The sequence below is a fragment of the Vanessa tameamea genome, chromosome 24 (genome assembly GCF_037043105.1).
Source record: "Vanessa tameamea isolate UH-Manoa-2023 chromosome 24, ilVanTame1 primary haplotype, whole genome shotgun sequence".
Classification (NCBI taxonomy): domain Eukaryota; kingdom Metazoa; phylum Arthropoda; class Insecta; order Lepidoptera; family Nymphalidae; genus Vanessa; species Vanessa tameamea.
The window spans coordinates 6,667,675-6,688,573 of NC_087332.1; the positions used below are offsets into that span (position 1 = coordinate 6,667,675).

The 20,899-nt window shown below is 32.5% G+C and overlaps 1 protein-coding gene across 1 annotated transcript in view; it reads left to right on the forward strand.

The window, feature by feature from the left end:
* LOC113402679 (5-hydroxytryptamine receptor 7-like) overlaps positions 1-20,899 on the forward strand; it is a 60,976-nt gene that overhangs the window by 25,992 nt on the left and 14,085 nt on the right. Inside the window, exon 2 of the mRNA XM_026642987.2 lies at positions 18,573-19,069. Coding sequence (XP_026498772.2) covers positions 18,616-19,069 — 454 coding nt within the window. The 5' untranslated portion in view covers positions 18,573-18,615. The remainder of the gene's footprint in view (positions 1-18,572; positions 19,070-20,899) is intronic.

Here is a 20,899-nt window from a genome sequence, read left to right on the forward strand (position 1 = left end):
GAATAATAAGCAATTATTTTTTACTTTTTAGAGCATATTATTTTTTTTCTCTTTTGAAGTCGGTTTTTTTTTGTCAAAATTTTTGTTTCTAAAAGATTCGGCCGAGTATCGCTAACGTGCTCCTTAGAATTGTTCCGTTCCCTTCCGTACCGTTACTTTGTCATGGATCCTATGCTCAGAACCTTACCAAACTTTTACCATAGTACCCTTGAAGTATATCCTTTATAATAAAAAAGAATCATTAAAATTGGTTGGCACAATTTTGAGTTATTCACCTATTTATCGCGCACATACATAATGCACATTTAAGACTTATATCGTTTTCATAAGGATACCATCATCGTAACAGGATAAAATTAAAATGGGGCCCCACGGGAAGCACTACCTTTCAAACAAAAAAAAATTATCAAAATCCAGTGAAAAGTTATGAGGTAACAGACATATAAAAAAAAATTACAGACGAATTGATAACCTCCTCCTTTTTGAAGTCGGTTGAAAACAAACAATATTAACTTAAACGTAATAAGATAAACAAACCGAACAATAAGAAGTTTAGATTGTTTCTCCTTTGGTGTTATTATTTCATAAGGTGATTATAGTACAACCGTGTTGAATATGCTTGAACGTAATAGAAATTACTTGAAATATTGAACTACTAATTTATTTGTGTAGTCATTTTAAACGATATTCACCTATTTGCTTATTTGCATAATTTATTTTCTCAGTGATGATTAATCTGCATCGGTGAAAGTATCGCTCGCCATTTTGAACTTTTTTACGTGTGTAATGTAATTTTTATACCTTATTTATAGCGTGAAACGTTTGAATTGTTTACTTGCAAAGTACGAAGGAATGTTCATTGAAATTTTATCTTATATCGTAAGTTAAAACTACAGCCGATTATGATTTAAATGTAATCGATTTTAAACGATAAAAAATAATGAGCAAATAAGCTGATAACAAAACCTAATTTTGATAAATAATTTAACTATTAAGAATGTTAATTTTTTTAAGTCGTTATGTGCATTGCTACTTCGCAGAACTACACCTGCGGGTGAGAGTGGCGAGCGCGGCGGCGGGACTGACCCGCCTTCCCCTCAGCCGCCGCCGCGCCCCGCCTGCTAGCACACTCTTAACAAATAGACATATAGTGTCACGGACTTTTTTTTTATTATTAAAAGAGGAATATATCTTTCATACACATTTTTTGAGTAACTTAAAACGTTTATGCTGCGCACGCATCGAAAGTCCATAAATGTGAATAATTTTCCCCGTTTTTGCAACATTTCTCACTGTCGCTGCGCTCCTATTGGTCGCAGCGTAATGTTATATAGCCTAAAGCCTTCCTCTATAAATGGACTATTCAACAAAAAAAGAATTTTTCAAATCGGACCAGTAGTTCCTGAGATTAGCGCGTTTAAACAAACAAACAAACAAACTCTTCCGCTTTATATATTAGTATAGATAATTTCTAACGAGTGAGCCAGTCATAATATATTCAATAAATCAGTTTTATACTAGATACGTAGGCAAGTTAAAATCTAATCGACTCGTGCCTACCTTGTATGGAAGCAATTACGACACAATTCATAAATATCATAACGGGAGCTGAAATGGCGGAGAGCTATAAACTGCCTGTGCTTAATTTTTAATTTATCATATTTATCATTCATTCCTGCTGTGTAGTGAAGGAAATCGTCGTAGAAGATCTGCATGTGTTAGATGAAAATCTGATGAATATGCTTCACTGTCTCCTCAAAAAAAGTGGTCGTAGCTCAGAAATCTGACTATACTTTAGTACATAATCTGTACCTATTTAATATAATAGCAGAAATGACGCTTAGCTAGGACAGATTTAAGGGAGAGGAACAGTTCAAATATGGGCTCCAAGATATGATATATTTTGCATATTAGAAAAAAAAACAATTTTATGGAAAAAAAGAACGTATAAGTAATTTTAAATCTGTTAAATTATCTTTTGAAATACTACATAGTGAACTCTTTGAATAATTAATTTACAACTTACAGCAAATCCTACACTTTTTTCTTTACAAATCGCGCGAATTTATTTCAAAGACGAGAGGATACGTAGAAGATTGATCCATGTTAATATCCATGATCCATTGACTCTTTGTCAGCGAATATAAACAAACTATTGAGTAGATATTGCAGCTGTGTAAAATGTGTCAGCCTGTTAAAGTCCCACTACTGGGCAAAGACCTCCTCTCCCCTTTGAGGATCTTAGGAGCTTACTCATGCTGCAGGTCGGTGGACATACGTGGCAGATTTCTCACGATGTTTTCCTTTAAATTCGAGCACAAGATGAATTATAAATTCCAGTTGAGCTAACTTTATATAAGTTTACTAGTGGAGATAACATATAGATTCGAAATGCAGCAATTTCTGTAACAATATTTGAGGTTAGGTTAGGTTAGTTACCCAAGTTGCTGAGGGACACGAATTCTGCTATTTCTGTTGAAACACTGAAGTTAAAGGAAGTGTATTATTGTGTTATTTCACGGAATTTATGTCTTAGATAGACATTGTTTTAATACTATGAGCTTAAACTTGTACTGAGTTTATAAATCAGCCTTTAGATATAGATGATATGTTTAATATTTACTGATATGTTTGCGTAATAAATACATTAATAAAAAAAGCATATTATTGGATTCAGGATTATAAAGATTATAGAAAGGCGTTGAACTAATACTTATTGACTTCCAGTTGGCTAGCATGACTGTATTTTAAATGTTGAAAAAGAGTAATTATTGAGTTTCTTGCCGGTTCTTTTCGATAGAATCTACATTCCGTAACGGTGGTAGCTGCACTTAATATAGTTTGTAAATTGATGATTTAAAATTGCTTGTAAAGCTTCCCGAATAAAGAATATTTTCATTTGATTTAATTTGATTTGAATTAAACTCACGCTTAGCGAACCAAATAACATCGCTAGGAAACTTGGTTGTGTTAAATGAAACATTTCCGTAAATATTTCCAACGACCCTTATGGGTCCAATACACCTCTCTCGTATGAAAGAGATGTAGTGGAATCTCCAAATATCCTCCTGAAAAGTAGAAGAGGCATTGACCCAGCTGTAGGGTATATATAGATTTTTTTTATTACGTTACTTTTAATTTAACATAACTAGTTTTCGTATTCGTTGATATTCCAACATAATTATAATTGAAATTTTGGGATAGATTTTTATATGGTTGACATATTAAGGAAAAAGGTACTGAACTGTTTTGTGTCAGCTTATTTATATATTATAATATAGCCTTTTTGGTCTAGTGGCTAGATATAAGACATCAGATCTATGAACTAAATTTAAAAAAAAAGTTTTGATTCGAAATTATACAGTTAAACAAAGCCTAAACGCTCATTTCGCAGTGAAGAATTTTGCTACACATAATTAGGAATCGGTGATATCTTCTAGAGACAATTTATTGTAAGAGGTATTTCTTTCCGACTTCTATACAACACTATAGCATTTAAAATTGCTTAATTAGTTCCGGATATTACTACATATAAACAGAAAAGTTATAATATTACATTAAAATATTAATAACTTAGTTATAACAATGCGTCATTTATTTACTTATGTCAGTATTTATCAATCTTTGAATGGATTAGTATAATCCATATGATAGATAAAATATATATTATTTTTGTTCGCATATAAATTGCGGGACGTTAAAATAAATTACATATAAACTCGTGATTTATAGCGTTCAATGAATTTACGAACTTTTACACTCCAAGGGTTATTTTTAACAATAAATAAAAAATACATAAAACGTATATCATTGAGACGATTTAAACGAATCGATTTATCAAAAATGTTTTAAATATAATTTTGCTTGTTAATCCATTCACAAAATATGTACGAAAATTTTGCTTGGATGAATTATAAATAATATTTTTTTTTTATATTTTCGATGTTCAATTTCAAAATTCTGGATACAATATATAGTACTAATTTATATATTAATTTTTTAAATTATATTTGTACATTGCAATTATTAAGTAAATCTTTAGTACTAAATATAATAAGTTTTAACTTTAGTACTAAGTATAGTAATAAATATTAGTCAAATAAAATCAAATAAAATCAACCCAAACTTTATTCAAGGTGGGACTTTTCATTTTAGTCATTTTACACGATTAAATTAAGTTTAAAGGTTCAAAATATAAGGTTTTATCGAGGAGAACCGGAAACTTACTTTAGTTACTTTTTTCGACAGTATACAGTCTCAAAAATATAAAGATTTCATCAAATTTGAAAAGCACATTGTCGCAAATAAAATACCGCTTAAGAGAAAAAATAAAATAAAAGCTACAAAGACATCGCACAAAAGCAAAAGTCATTGTATAAATTATACCCTTTCCACTCAACTTTAGCGTTTTTATCTCTTTTGATGCCGACGTAGAACAGTTATTTGAATTTTTTTTTAAGTGACAGCTACCAGTTACTTAACAGGTTCCCGGTCCGACAACCGACACAATAATTAAACAATTGTAAGAAAACTCCTTAATATATAGATTAAATTACTTTAATAATGTATTAAAAAATGACACTGAACCCTTCATCCGTTTCTGAAATGTATATATCTTTATTATGTGTTGAAAAGATACGACATCTTTATTTTTTTCAACAGATAATAAAATCTTAGTTTGGTCATTAGTCGAACAAAATTAACGTTCAATTCTTGTAGACACAAATAAAATTATCGTTTCGAAATATAAAATTATTAATAATTAATATACTAAAATATATTATATTAATCATACAAAATTTTTAACATGAATCGTTTGTGATACACAGGACAGTTAAAGGGCTAAGACACGATAGAAACCCGACGTTCTACGCAATTTGTTTTGCACATTTACGCTTTTAACAAAAGCACGCTTTTAAAAGTGGGTAAATGTGCAGAATGCTTATCCGATGAACTGAGACTATCAGAGCGTATTAACATCTGCAAGACCAGGGAGCTTGTAGGTGCGTTGGCGACATTCAGTGACAAGCACGCTCTTTTAAGTTTCCCAAGTAATATTAGTTCGAAAAAATCGCTGACTTAGGCTGGTTCCACAGAGTGGTTGAAAAGACAGATAAAAAAAAATCATACTGTCATGTATTTTCAGAATTTTATTACGTATCTATTTGGGCTTAGAATGACAACAAAATCCGAAAATCATGCAGCTTAAATCCTTACAATGCAACGATTATACGAATTGCTCTTTAGAGTTTACGTATTCTACCATTTTACCGGCCGCGCTTAATTGCATAAACTAGTTTGCGCTAGCCAAACTACTTTAATGTTTCATCCTTTTAAATTTCTAGTATTTGATGCTTAAGCTTTGGGTTGAGAATTTTCTTAATTAATTCAAAGAAAACTTTTCCATTCACATCAATTTTATTTTTTAAACAGATGTAAAAGGAATAGTTGAATATGTTTGTTATTACACGACTATCCGAAAAGAGATTATAATCTTTTCAGAGTTCAAGAATGTTTATTATTATGAGAATGTATTTATTCCACCACAAGTTTTAAATGTCATCATTTTGGTTTCAATGCGATTGTGATTATTTGGTATTATTGAATCGTTCCATTATCCTGAGTGACGCTGCTTTTTTGATTTATTTTTAATTTTCAAATTCTACTTCGAAACCAAGGATTTGCAGATTAACAATTGACAACGAATGTTCACTAGATAGCTTGAAAACTGAGCCTGTCAGCTTTTAGACTTCCGTACCTCTGAAGGAAAACAGGAACTCTTGTAAAAATTTTGTTGTCTGTCTGTCCGGCAAGACCAGACTATAGAGGTAAGAGGTAACCTCAGGAAAATAGAGATGTAAAGGGTGAAATTAATACCAAATATTGAGATCTACGGTCCATTCGAGTTGAGTAAAACCACTAAGTCTTTGCAATCGAATGATACGGCCGTTTATGTAAAATTTCCTATACATTCGCAAATATATTCAAAATCTATATAATATATACTTCCTGTTGACCTTATCATGAAATTTCCCAAGAAGTAATATCATAAGAATAAAAAAAAAATCTAAAAACCGTAAATTTGTTGTTACAGCTGTGTACAAACAGACACTGCTATTGTCCAGTGGTACGGATCCCACTGGGCGTGAGTCCGAATCTAAATCTGTAGGTTTTACACAATATAAGTAGGTATAATAATTATTTTGCCTAAATAAGTATGGATTTACATTTTTCTGTGGGCAGTATCTTTATCTTATGTTATACTGTTCTAAATACGAAAGTTTGGATATTTGTTACTTTATCACTCCAAAACGACTCAAATGATCTGGATTCAATTTAGCGCAAAGATATATAGATGTAATATGTTGTTTGTAATATGTTGTTTATTGAAACAAAAACTGTAGTTGTTGCTCTGTAAAGAGAAATTTATTTTTGAAAGTTTGATACAATGAATATTATATTTGCAAATACAATTTACGACTACTCATATACCTAGTACAAATTAACATTATATTATTTACTAACCTGTAAAGAGAAACAACATTAAAAGCTATTGCTTCAATTTCTATTTTAAACAAACGTTATTCCTTTTCAAAAATCTTAACTTCTAACTTAAAATGTACAAAAAACCAGAGAGCCTATTTCCACAGATTAAATTATATAATGAATACAGAGTAAAAAGTGCTGCCACCATAGATAATTAATTATAGTAAGTAATGAGCAAGTGTAATTATCTATTAAATTAAATGAAGAGTAAAAGAGCTTCATTTACATAGATAGTATAGTACACAAGCGACCCGCCCCGGCTCCGCACGGGTGCAATGCTGATACTAAATATACTACAGTATGTTTTTACATACAACGTTCACAGTTTTTCAGTCATTAGACAATACAAACCGTGATGTCCCTGCGTTTTCAATCTGTAATCTCTTCGTTTTCTATATTAAAGCCAGCGTTTGCAACGTAAGCGCAAATATGTGTTTATTTACGATATTATATTATAAACGTTCCTCTTGAATCAATCTATCTATTAAAAACACCGCATTAAAATTCGTTGTGTAATTTTAAATATCTAAGCATACACAGGGACAGGTTTTATGCTATGTAATGATAGGTACATAGTCTACTTTTTATCTCGAAATACCCAATGTCCCCCACGCGGGTGAAGCTGCTTGTAGAAACCATTTATTTAATACATAAAATAAGATATATTAACATTTATGGTTTTGAAATTTGTTGTAATAATAATAACTACCCGGTCAGGAGTCGCACGGTAGAACAAGTGTCCTAATAAAATGTTTATATTTAAGAGTAAACTTGCTAAGTAAATCTATTTTTCTTTGGACCCGAAATCTTTTCGTTGTGAACAAAGTAACAGTCTGTTAATGCCCACTGCTAGGTTAAGGCCTCCTCTTCCTTTGAGAAGGAGTTATGGAGCTTATTCCACCACGCTTCTAGAAAGCGGGTTGGTGGAGACACATGTGAAACAAAAAATTGAAATTAGACACATGCAGGTTTCCTAAATATGTTTTGTTTCACTACAAATTAAGTACATGAAAATTCAGTGGCGCTTGCCTGGTGTAAACCCACAATTATCAGCTAAGATGCACGTGACAGATTATTATGATTTTAATGGCAACTGAATCATGTTTGTAAAAAGTATTTACTCGTTTAATGCAAGTGTTGTGTACTTATCAATCATTGAGGGTCGATGTAAAATCATTTTAAGTAAGTCCTATATTGTACCAACCGAGATATAAATGAATTGTGATTGGTCTCTGGGGGCAGTCTTCGTCTTGCCGCCGAAGTGACAAGTCCAAAGTACTTCAATTATTATTTAATAAAGTGTGATGTTGGAACCTTACTCTCCAGTTAAAGAAAACAACTGTTTACTGTATCGTGGCGTTTATTGGTCTAACTCATATATGAATAAAATATACTAATAAAATTATGCTTACATACCTAAATGCGATTACAGTTACAGACATAATTTCTAACATTATAATTAATACACACTTCAATAGGCTGTTCATAATGTGGTTACATGACATTACAGTTCATGATTGTTTGTATTAGATAATGTATATGTATATCTTGCTACTTAAAGAGAGCTTATATAGTAACAAGCCGAGGTAGCCCAGTGGTTAGAACGCGTGCATCTTAACCGATGATTTCGGGTTCAAGCCCAGGCAAGCACCACTGAATTTTCATGTGCTTAATTTGTATTTATAATTCATCTCGTGCTCGGCGGCGAAGGAAAATCGTCGTATCGTCGTAAGGAAACCTGCATGTGTCTAATTTCAACGAAATTCTGCCACATGTGTATTCCACCAACCGGCATTGGAGCAGCGTGGTGAAATATGCTGCAAACCTTCTCTTCAAAGGGAGATGAGGCCTTTAGCCCAGCAGTGGGAAATTTACAGGTTGCTAATATAATGTAATGTAAAAATAGTTACAGGAAAGTTAGCTATAAGTCTTTTCAGTATAAGATTTGATAAATATTATATGTTGTACATAAATATGGTCATGATTTGACTATATTTATTAAAATGTGGGAAAATCAGCAAGGCGGGTAGTCAAATGAAATGTAAACGTAAGAAGGGTAGAAGCTTTTAAAAGCACTGTGTGAATAGATTAGCTCTCAGTTCGTTTGGGGTTTTGATGGCGAAAGTAATTCAAGTTAAGATTATCGTACTGATTATAATGTTCATTGTATTAATGTTTAAATGTGATTTGTAAAATTAAATATACTGTATGAAATGTGTTCCTGTTTTATTTGAATATAAAAATAATAGCGTTAACACATAATTGTTGTAATTTTAATTCCACGTTTTGTAGATTTTTTTAGGCAGTTAATACGTTATGTCAGGATTTTTTTTAAGATAATTTCTGTTTCTTTATTACTTCATTGTAATTTAAGGTTTTAAGACAATAAAAGATTATATATGAAACACAATATTTATTTAACGAATATAATTGCTGTAGTAATCGTAATATTGTATCAATTAATATTTACATTAACACCAATTACCTTAATACTAACTTTGTATCTTGGTAATTGCAAAAAACCCAATTCATATATTCATTCACGTCTCTCCACCATTACTACTCAACGCGTACTTCGTTTCTTTGGCCGGGCAGGCAGGAGGACAGCCTGGAAAAACTTATGATGGTTGGCCACGTGGATGGGAAGAGGGGTAGAGGAAGAGCGCCGTCCCGGTGGATAGACACAGTAAATACGTCTACAGGATCCAGTGCCCAGGCTTGCCTACGAATGGCACAGAATAGGAATGCCTGGAGGAAGGTGGTGCGAAGTGTACAGGAGAGCCACGCGCATGGTGGTCACGACCCTCAGTAATGAGGAAACGACTAGGAAGAAGAATATTCATCTATAATTTAACAAGCAATAACAATAATTATACTATATCACAAAATTATATCGTACCTTAAATGTTAACACCTTGCTGCTCCAGAAGGAGTAAAGCGTAAAGTCCTCTGTACGGAGTTTCCATCACTTACATAAGCCTCACTACAAATCACGTGACTCACAATATTGAAAAGAAAAGTCAAAGTACCCTCTTATTTAATATCAATGTTATCAATACAATGCAAAAATAACTTAAATTAAATTATTGTTACAGAATTGATTAAACCATACAATACATAGTGTAAGCCTTGTTTGTAATCGTCTAATTATTTATTTATTTCTTACTTAATCTGTCACGCGTGTTCTATTCACTGGGCTATCTCAAACATTTCGGCGTTACATATACAAACGAATTAACAAACATTATTTTTTATTTAAAAATGTATTTTTGAAAACTAACCAATATAAGATTAACAGGTAAATATCAACTTATTTCCTAATTTGTTAATATAAAAAATTACGTAATAAACATTAATCAGATACTAAATAAAGTAGGGCAAACAAAGGTAACAGGCTACTTGAATAGGAAAAGTTTTAATTACTCTGTATTTTAATTTAAAAAAATAAAATGGAAGATAAAATCTTTCGCCAAGACGTTCAGGCTGAAACGGTACACCATGTAATTAGACGTAAGTAGGTTGATGCTGATTATACTTGAGAAAATTCAGCCGAGAAAATATTCAGCTTCATTTTTGGTTTTTAATTTCCGAACAGCTCGAGAGTGCTCATATTAAGTGTTTAGTATTAAGAAAAGATTACAAACTCTTATGCTTCCATTGCTGGTCTTCCTCCTTTTGGAAAATTCTTCATCATAACTCTCTGATGCTGTATCATAATGCCCATTAGTTTCTAAATGATGTCTTCCTAAAACCGCCGAGGATAAAATGAGATACAAATATATATAAAGTAAGCTCGCCACTCGCCAGAGTGCCTGGATTTAAAACAGTAGGCTTGGGTTAAAAATATGCGTGATCTAACCACAGGGCTATCCCAAATACATTTGTTAGGGCGGTCCCATAACGATAGCACTTACCTGTAATGTGACAATCTAGGATTCGATTTTCGAAAAACACGAGTTTGTTTTTAAACTGTTATGCACGATTTTTCTCTCACTGGTGTAATGTTACAAATTGTATTAATAAGGTTGCCCACTATAATGCTTAGTTCTTTTCACACTCTTATCTAATTCTTGCATTTGTACTGGTATATACAGTCTAATGTTCTCGTCGAAGGAGGTCACACTTAAATATCATAGCGTTCGATTTTTGAAAATTCGATTTTTTTTTAATACACGAATCTTTTACCCTTTGAGGTCGCATAGCGTTCGGATATACATACTTACGTACACACTATTGTGTATGTAATCTTTTTACCAAATCTGCACGTATTAAGTTTATTTGTGCGTGTATATCGTTACTAAATGTTTCTTTTGCCACCCATACTTGAATACAAATCATGATATTAAATCCAAGGAAAGTTCATCCGAAACAATCTATCACAACATTATTTTTCTGCGACATTACGTTATGCCATTATAAATGATGAGGTTGTCAATACTGTCGATTTTAACTTTAAAATGTTTTAATGAGTTTTATACTTAGAATATTGTGGAGATAAAAAAAAATTAAATAATTTGTAGCCAGTCTCATTCGGTATGATATAAGTATTCTGACGATATCCTTTAGGGATGTAATTTCTTGGTTCTCAAGGTTCGATATTTCTTAGAGTGCTAACGTTTATGAACAGTTGTAACCATTTCCGATTAGGTGGCCCATACAGCCATCTTTTGTACAACCTTATTGTAAAAAATATAATTATTATTTTGAAAATGAATTTCAAACAAGTTCCACTCTACTGATTTAAATGATATTTTGGAAACATTCGATGCTCATTATAAAATACTTTAGTCTACTTCTTTACAAATCCAAGATGGCCCAGTGGATATATATCCCAGCAGTGGGATATTAACGGGTTTTCACTTGCTCCATTTTATTCACCTTTGCTAAAAAATGCCTGTGTCCTAAAAACTTGACAAATTATTAATTCTTAAGGATTTTTATTTATTTTTTTAATAATAAGGAGTCTTCGTCGACATACATCAAAAAGTTGTCTTTACACCTTACAACCGATACTAAAACATAAGTTCTTAAATTTTAGCTTTAAGATTTTGCACAAGGGTCGAAGCCTGCTATATGCCTTTTGTCTAGGTGGTATTTTAATTAATCTAACATTAGCTAACTCAAAGTACATATACAAATTCAAATCCGCTTAACCGTCTAGGATATAAACTTTCCAAAAGTCACTAAAACTAGTAACTATATCTAGCTCAATGGAACTTCAATATGACCTTTTAAAACCCTATCAGACCTTTGGCATTCAAGAAACACAATTACTGTTCATAGCTGAAGCGTTTCACTGTATCTTTGATACTCGATTCATCCATTGATCATATTGAAAACAAATAATAGAATCCTAGCTATATTTTTCTATCGTAATCGGAAAAACGGGATTATAAAGTTCGTCTAGGTAGTTACCACCCATTCATTCAGAGCTGACCACGTAAGATTAGGTGGCCGATTTTCCAACCTATCCGTCTACCTACTTATATCATAAAAAAATACTAGAAATTAAATAGAAAAACAATTATAACAAAATGGTTCAGTTCGTCAGACATCCATTGTTATTAGATAAAATATACACTATAGCAAAAATGTCATGATGCTCAGAGCATTACATTTATTTGAGACATTTATTTGAGCTCTCTTTCGATGAGCCAACTTCTTGTCCAACGCTCGACAGTCCTCGTTTTCATAATAGGCACTTCCTTTGTTTGCATTGGGTAACGAAAAGACTAGTTACGCTGCTTCTAAACTAAAATAATAAACTAGCAATTAAAATCAGTATATAATCTAAGTAAATACTACGCTGCAACAATGCGGTTGATGTCATGCATAAGCGTATGCTAAAATTTAATCCGACAGACGCAGGCTTCCTCACGGTGTTTTCCTTCACTGCCAAGCATGAGATGAATTAAATGCTCAAATTAAGTGCTTGAAAATTTAATGAAGCTCATTCGGATGTGATACTGCTATTTTCGCGTAAGATCTACTTATTCATTTTCCAGCTTTAAGCTTAAACACATAGACAACACTTGGATATAAGCCTGTTCGAGAATAAATAAAGTAAAAGCTATTAAATGTTCTGCTGCTAGACAAAAATGATTTTCTTCACTTGATGAGAATTCTTGGAGTTTATTCCACTACGATTCTTTTTGTATCTGCGTGGTGGTACAAGCTTCCAAGTCGGTCGGTTATGTGGCATATGGCAGATTAAATTTTATTCTAATGCAGTAATCTGCGCACAACTTTCCTCAAGAGATGAAATAAACTCGCGTCTCAATCAGGACAATTTATGTTACTCTTCACAAAGAGGATCCGTTTTGCCGTCTTCTACCAAAATATGACAGTTTAATTAGAAGGAGATTGGACCCTTCCAGCTTATTCCCCTTAGGGTAGATGTACCATAGGACCCACTCCCTTGGTACATTTCGCTATTCAGAGAAGTATTAAGATGAATGTCTTCGATGTATTTAAATTGTTAATTTGCATTTCATGTCCATCAATTTTCTGAATTCCTGTCAAAATCAAAAGTTGATCTATTAATCATCAATAGTACCGAAATTTTATCAGCAATTTAATAACTCCATCAAAAGCCGTATGGTTAGCAGTTGGCGGCATATTGGCAACATTTCAAGGTTTGGTCAATATAAAAGAACACTTACCATAAAGTGGTCTATTTACTAAGCTTCAATGTCTATCATGAAAAACGCTTTAGTCTGTGAATTGTCTTTTAAGATTGAACGACTCGATGAAAAATTCTCCGAGAATTCTCTTGGACTTGATAAATAACAAATACATTGTAAATAGAGTGATAATATTTCAAAGTCCGCCAAAATTGTACGTTAAAATGATTAATCACAATTTTCATACAGTAATACTTGGTGTTCTAAAAGTTATTTAACTTAATTGATATGAAAAATATGAATTTATATATTTTGTTATCATACAGATTTTCTATTTTATTTTATCGTTAACAAAGTGCCAACGAGACAGATTTTATTTTAGGAAAACATGGGGCTATTTCGCTTACCTGATGTTGTAGTAATTTACAGTCGGCCTTGAGATCTGAGATGTTACGTGGATGATGATGACTATTATGCCCCTTGTGCGTAAGCATTCGCTAACTTGAGTATTAAACACAGAAATAGGAAGTGATTGTTTGACGGCAAAATAACTGGTAGTAGTAATGGAACAGACGAGCCTTCTGGTAAGCGATAACTAGCTCGTAAGATTTTTTGGCTTGAACTTTATTAGTAAAGCATTTTTTCAAATTTATCTATTTTAATGATTTATTTATAGTGAGAAATTGTCAAGAAGACTTTTAAGCTAAACAGAAGAAGAACATACTAGTTGTTGCCCGCGGCTTCGCTTGCGTTTTAAGGGTTGACATGAAAACCATATGTCCTTCCTTGGAGTTCAAGCTTACTTCATAACAGATATAATTAAATTGTTGGACAGAATCAGTACTCTAATTATAAAATAAACAGTCAGTCAGTTCAGTCTCAGTAGTCTGAATATGAAATGATTATTTTACCTAAACCAGATGATAATGACCCCCTAGCTGCACAGGACGGATTACAGTGCATTAGCGTCTATACTAACAAAAGCCGGTTGCCAGGTTTTGGGCTACTACACAGGCATTTGATCAAGGATCTCAGGATCGAACTCATTAAGTGAGCCACTAGACTATGCTGGTACTAAATGATAGAGACGATGAATGATCTCGAGAAATAATTAATGCAACCTCAAAATCACTTTAAATTTAATTTATCACTCCGCGAAGTTGTAATATTGCGTAGTCACGATGCTGGTTCCATCAATACATACTTGATATTTCTGTTCATTAATCAAAAGTCAAATCTTGTAGTTTACAAAATGACTAAATTTATATATCACCGTAGAATTGTAAATACCGTTAGATTATAATCTACCTTCCGAAATATTGAGAACGGTATATTATACATACGATTTAACCAGTTAAAGGGTATATTTTACGATTTAACTCAAAATAAAACGTCAAAAATTTCGATAGTTTATGATATTTTAGTTAGGTTAGGTTAGTGTTTATAATTTAACTGAAATTACTTACTTCCATAGATTATCTACCGAAAAATAATGCGTTAAATTGTAAGGAGTGTTACGGTTCACAATATTTCGACGGTTCACAATCTCGCGAGATAGATTATAATCTAACGGTATTTACATTTTTATGGTGATATCTACTTACATAAATGATGAAAATGATGTCAGAGTTTTTAGTCATAACACCTATTAATTTATAATTAAGTCCTTTTCGTTTGAGTAAATAAATTTCATTAAAAAAGTTACATGTAGGATTTATCTGTTTGATTATAAAATTATATGAATATTTTTGGGATTTTATTTAAGGAAACTATATTTTTGAAGTGCGTACGTACGAGTAAGACGACACGTATTCGACGACGATCTTACGGGCTCTCTCCGACAACGCTCTCTACTTCGTCATACTTGGATAATTCTCTTTGCCAGTGTGTGTATTGCACTCATTTATTTTACTGTTTATTTATTTGTTGGTTTTATTTAATCATAAGTTATTAAACAATCATCAATTACAACGTTTCATATCTGCCGGCGACCCGTGACGGTCATATTTATTAAGGTTACCCGTAACAAAGATATATTATGTTAAAAGAAAACAAAGAATGGGAGGCGGGCTTATCCCGTAAAGCGATTTATTTCAACGTATCCGAGAAAGAATAAATGTTGTCAGAAAAAACGAAGACGTAATATATCTTATGAAAGTGAAATAAAATATATAGATTCAATGTATATATATTATCAGAGAAATCGCAAATGGGACGAGATAGTTGGCTAGGAAACATTGGAGGACTTGCATGTGTTAGATGACAATCTGTAATATGTTTATCGACCAATATTCTGAGTGAAATAAGCTTTAGCCCAGCAGTGGGAACTCAGACTAGTTATTTATAATATTTAATTATCTATACTAGTTAATATAGAACACATAAAATATCATATAAGGAATGAAATATATAATAGGATTAAGATACAAGATAAAACATTATGCGTATACACATATGTGCAGATAGGACCACACAAGCTTATAAAAGGTTAAATTCGAGAAGCGGCCCTTTTGATAAACGCTCTTAATAGCGCCATAAAATAGAAACCACCTTGTTATAAAAGTCGGAGATTTGACCCCGTAGGCCATTTTAACACTTAGAATAATATTTATAGGTTTTACTACAAATAAAATAATATTGAATTATTGATAGGAATCCTTTTTGGGGCAAGGTGTCCGTTTCTAATTAAATTCCGTAAATTATTTTTGTTTTGGTTCCTTATTTATGTATGATTTTAACTGACTCAAAACGAGAAACGCCGAGATGGTCCAGTGGTTAGAATGTGTGCATCTTAACCGATGATTCTGAGTACAAACCAAGACGAGTACCACTGAATTTTCATGTGCTTGGCGGAGAAGGAAAAGATCGTCAGTATATAATAACATAACATAATCAGCCTGTAAATTTCCCACTGCTGGGCTAAGGCCTCCTCTCCCGTTGAGGAGAAGGTATGGAGCATATTCCACCACGCTGCTCCAATGCGGGTTTGGTGGAATACACATGTGGCAGAATTTCATTGAAATTAGACACATGCAGGTTTCCTCACGATGTTTTCCTTCACCGCCGAGCACGAGATGAATTATAAACACAAATTAAGCACATGAAAATTCAGTGGTGCCTGCCTGGGTTTGAACCCGAAATCATCGGTTAAGATGCACGCATTCTAACCACTGGGCCATCTCGGCTCTTATCGTCAGCAACCGTCTTAAATTTCAATGAAATTCTGTCCTGTGTATTCCATTATACCAATCGGTATTGGAGTAGCATGGAGAAGTTATCTCCAAAAGTTCTTCTGAAGTCCCAGCAGTCGGACATTTAAACGCTACTTCACGACTTTGAAACAAGGAAGTGTATGATCACCGATTACTCAAAAATGGATTATTTCAATTGCGTTTTATGTATTTACAAAGATATGGATATTTTTTTAAATTTTTTTTTGTTTTTATAGTTAAGCCGCTTACAATAATTTTACTGACGTTCGTCTACATACAATCAAATTTATTAAAACACAGTATTAATCCTTATAAAATTAACAACACGTGAAAACCGTCTTATGTAAATTTAAATTAGCGTTTTCAATTTACAATTTGGTATGGTACTTTCAAATTGAATGAAAATATTATTTATTCAAGAGAGTTTTGAATCGCCGTGTTATTGAATTAAATATATATCAACCACCGGTTCGGAATAAACCGAGAAGAACCGAAAATATATTTGGTTAATCTTCTCCATTTGGTATATTATTTAACTTTCAATTGCTTCGATACGAGAATGTTTTAAAGCGACACCTGACTGCCTCTAATGTCATATCCCTCTGACCTCTTGGGAATCGCTCGCTGATCAGAGACCTCTTTGGCGTAATACTGTTAATAAGGCTTCTACTATCTTCGAGCGAAACGGTTTGGATGACCTCGATACCAAACGCCTTACTAAAATGATCCGTCTCAAACGCACGCATTGATACACGTACAATAGTAAAGGCCAATTGTTCTGTCATCCCTGCAACAGAACGTTTAAAACCAAATGTGGCTTTCAAGCCATCTTCGCTACACATTAGCCAAATTCGCCATTGACGGACACGTCAAGGAGGGAATATCATCATCATCATTAATTAACCCCAGTGTTTTCATGTTTCGTTTCATAATTGATTATTTATTGGGTGAAATTTTAGGATTTTTTCGATGTTTACGTTTACGCTTTAAATCATGTTCACTATCTTGATTCCTTGTCAGTATGAGTATAATCATAAAAATTGTTACTAAAATGAGGCAAGTCTTTTCGATCGTACTCTACGATGCTCGCATCGTTAGTCATGCAATAAAATTAAATAAATCATTTATCAATATTAAAATCTGACTTCAGATGACTTCCAGACTTCAGTCTGTTGCTCAGATTCTTTGACAGAAGACTCAATATCTTTTTATCGGCCCGCCCTGGGTTTTGAACCTCGAACCTTAGGATCTGTGGTCTTATATCAAGCCACAAGACCAACAAGTCTTTCAGCTTAGTGTTAATTTTGTTGGATTAAATCCATGCTCCAAGATATAATATCCAATTATAATTTAATCGTATTGAAAATTGATTTTAAGTGCTTTAAATGTCAAAGCGTCTTTGGGTATATTGAAAAAATAAAAGCACACGAAATTCAAATATAATTTTGAATTGCTTAAAATGTACAATATATCTATACTAATATATATGTAAATCTGTAGAGTCGGTCTGTACACTCAATTTTTTGTCGAATTTCATCATAAATATTCGTTTTATGACTTACTGACATCAGTTTTACCGTTTTTGAAATTTTTGTCTGTCTGTCTGTTTGTCTGTATGTCCCGCTATAACTCAAGTAGGGTGTTCCTGTTATTAATTGTATTATTGTCACTATTATTTATTATTATTACATGTTCATTAAATATATTCAAAATAAAAAAATATGGCTTCCATATCTAATAATAATAATAATTATTATTATAAATAACTAATTATAAATACATTTTGAAACGCGTAGCGAACCGGGCGGGTAATAGTTAGTATTTAATAATCACATTTTCTTTTACACGTGTAATTTTACAAAAGCATGAGTAATTTTCACATATAAAAGAAATCCATTTAATATACCGATTCAAAAACAATTAATAAATATTTTGCAAGAATTATTTCCCTCGTATCAATAGAAACTAATGATAAATGTCGATTTTAATATACGAACAATAACGAATTTCAAATGAAAGTGATTCGATAACGAAGTAATATTCTTAATCAAAATCGACATATTGGAACTACACAATCGAAACCTTTTTTATAAATTTAATTTGACCTTTTCCTTTATTTCCATTAAATTGAAAAAAAACGTGCCTTTTCTTACATAAAAAAAAACTAATCAAAAATTTTTCTTTGTTTCAGAAAATGGTGTCGCAGAATTTGAATCAACTTCGAGCATAATTCCATGATATCGATATCTGACTTGGAATTAATTGAAAATATTCTAAAATGGAACACAACTCAACAGACCGAAATCGAAGTTCTTGTAGAAAATACAAAAGAAAAAGACCGAAATGCTTCCAGCAATATTTATCACATAATAAACGTAGCAGATGAAAAAGTATCGACTATATTTTGCAATGAATCCGACAAACGCTATGGATTATTGGATAATGGGACGGACATGAGTGACGTGTGTGATGCAATTAGCGAATATGATGTGTTTGAAGCTACTGTTGTTATAATACTATTTCTTCTTATAGTAGTGACGGTTATAGGTAATACTTTGATAATATCAGCTGTGGTTACCACGAAGAGACTAAGAACAGTTACCAATTGTTTCGTAACGAGTCTGGCTGTTGCCGATCTCTTGGTTGGAATATTTGTCATGCCACCAGCCATAGCAGTACATATAAGTGGTAAGTATTTTTTGGAACGATGTTCTTTAACGCGGCTTACATTAGAGCAAAATTCCAGCAATCGTCAAGGAAAAAGGGTTATGCCCTTTCTAGGCAACTTTTCAATCTCTTCCTTCTACTTTCTCTATGTCTCTCTTTTGAAATATAGTTTTATTTAAACATCCGCACGAGATTTTTGCTAATAATTTTATTACATGTTATTAATTTATTCTCAAACGTTAATTTATTTCAATGTTTTTATTATTAAATACATAATACGTAGGGAGAGCAAATTCGTACCAAACAGGTGTTCTTATGAAATAAAAACGAACGGTGTCATATATCGTATATTCCGTATATTCCAATCAGATAACATTATCACCTCAATTATATAATTGATCAAAATTCTGATTATACCGAAATCTCGTCGCCCTCGCAATTATATTTTTATTTTTTGATATATTTTGAATGGACAATTACAAAATTTCCTCGACTTCTACGAGTCCAGATCAGAATTGATTTTAAAAATCCCTCATCGAATGATATACCCAACAATTGATTTGTCCATTTTAATGGCAGGAGAACTAAAAATAAATAAACCTTTGATATACATGGATTTCATGTGATTGGTAATTAGTTCTACTGTATTAAGCACTATAAAAATGGTATAATTACTTTATATATATTTATAACTTTTTTTCATATTTCATAATTTAGTTAATCACATAAATCCACTTTAATTTCTCTTCCAAAGTTCCGATAACAGATTTGCCGCTATTTAAGATGTCAATTTTCCGAATTAACCGCGGCAGAGGCTGTTCGTAAAATGAATAATGAACAAATCAACTTTTGATGATTAGGTTAGATCCAACTTCGACAATTCCTCACAAACAGAATAGTACAGAACAGTAATAGCCTGTAAATTTCCCATTGCTGGGCGAAGGCCTCCTCTCATTGGTGGATGATTGGTGGATGGATTCACATGTGGCAGAATTTCGTTGAAATTAGACGCATGCAGGTTTACTTACGATGTTTTCCTTCACTGCCGAGCACGAGATGAATTATAAACACAAAATAAGTAAATGAAAATTCGGAGGTGCATGCGTTCTAACCACTGGGCCATCTCGGTTCCACTAGGCCATCTCGGCTAATTCCTCATAAAAACTCAGCTTAATCGTAATTGGGAACCAATCCTATTTATTTATATCGTTTATGATAAAATCTTGATTATATTTCGATCTAACTTCGGCCAAACTGCAATTATATTTTTGTGTTATTTGAATAGGAAAACGGATAGCAACGATATCGTTTCAATTCGATTACGATTAAGTGAGAATTTTTTGTAAGTATTCTACTGAATAAGCGCCCTGGTGTATCCCATTGCTAGGCAAAGATTTCTGTACTCTGCCCTTTAATTAGAAAAAAATATTGGCCGTTATAATTATATTTAATTTGAAAATTCATGATGTTTAAATTAAAAATTTAAAAAATAATCAAACGAAACACAACGTATGCATAATACGAAAGCTGTATAGCGAAAGATATACTGCTATTAAGCATCTCAGTGACGCGAACACAAGAGCTTTCATCCATCCAAAAAGCGTCTAACGCGCACAGCACACAGGCGCTACACATGCGCCAGTCGATGACGGGAATCCATAAGATTGTCCTCCACCAAAAAGTGGAAACGCGGCTATATATCTATTCGCAGATGATTTAAAAGCTACGGCTAGGATTAAGGGTACTTCCGACATTAGACACATGAAGGTTTCCTCACGATGTTTTCCTTCACCGCCGAGCACGAGATGAATTATAAACACAAATTAAGCATCCGAAATCATCTGTTAAGAT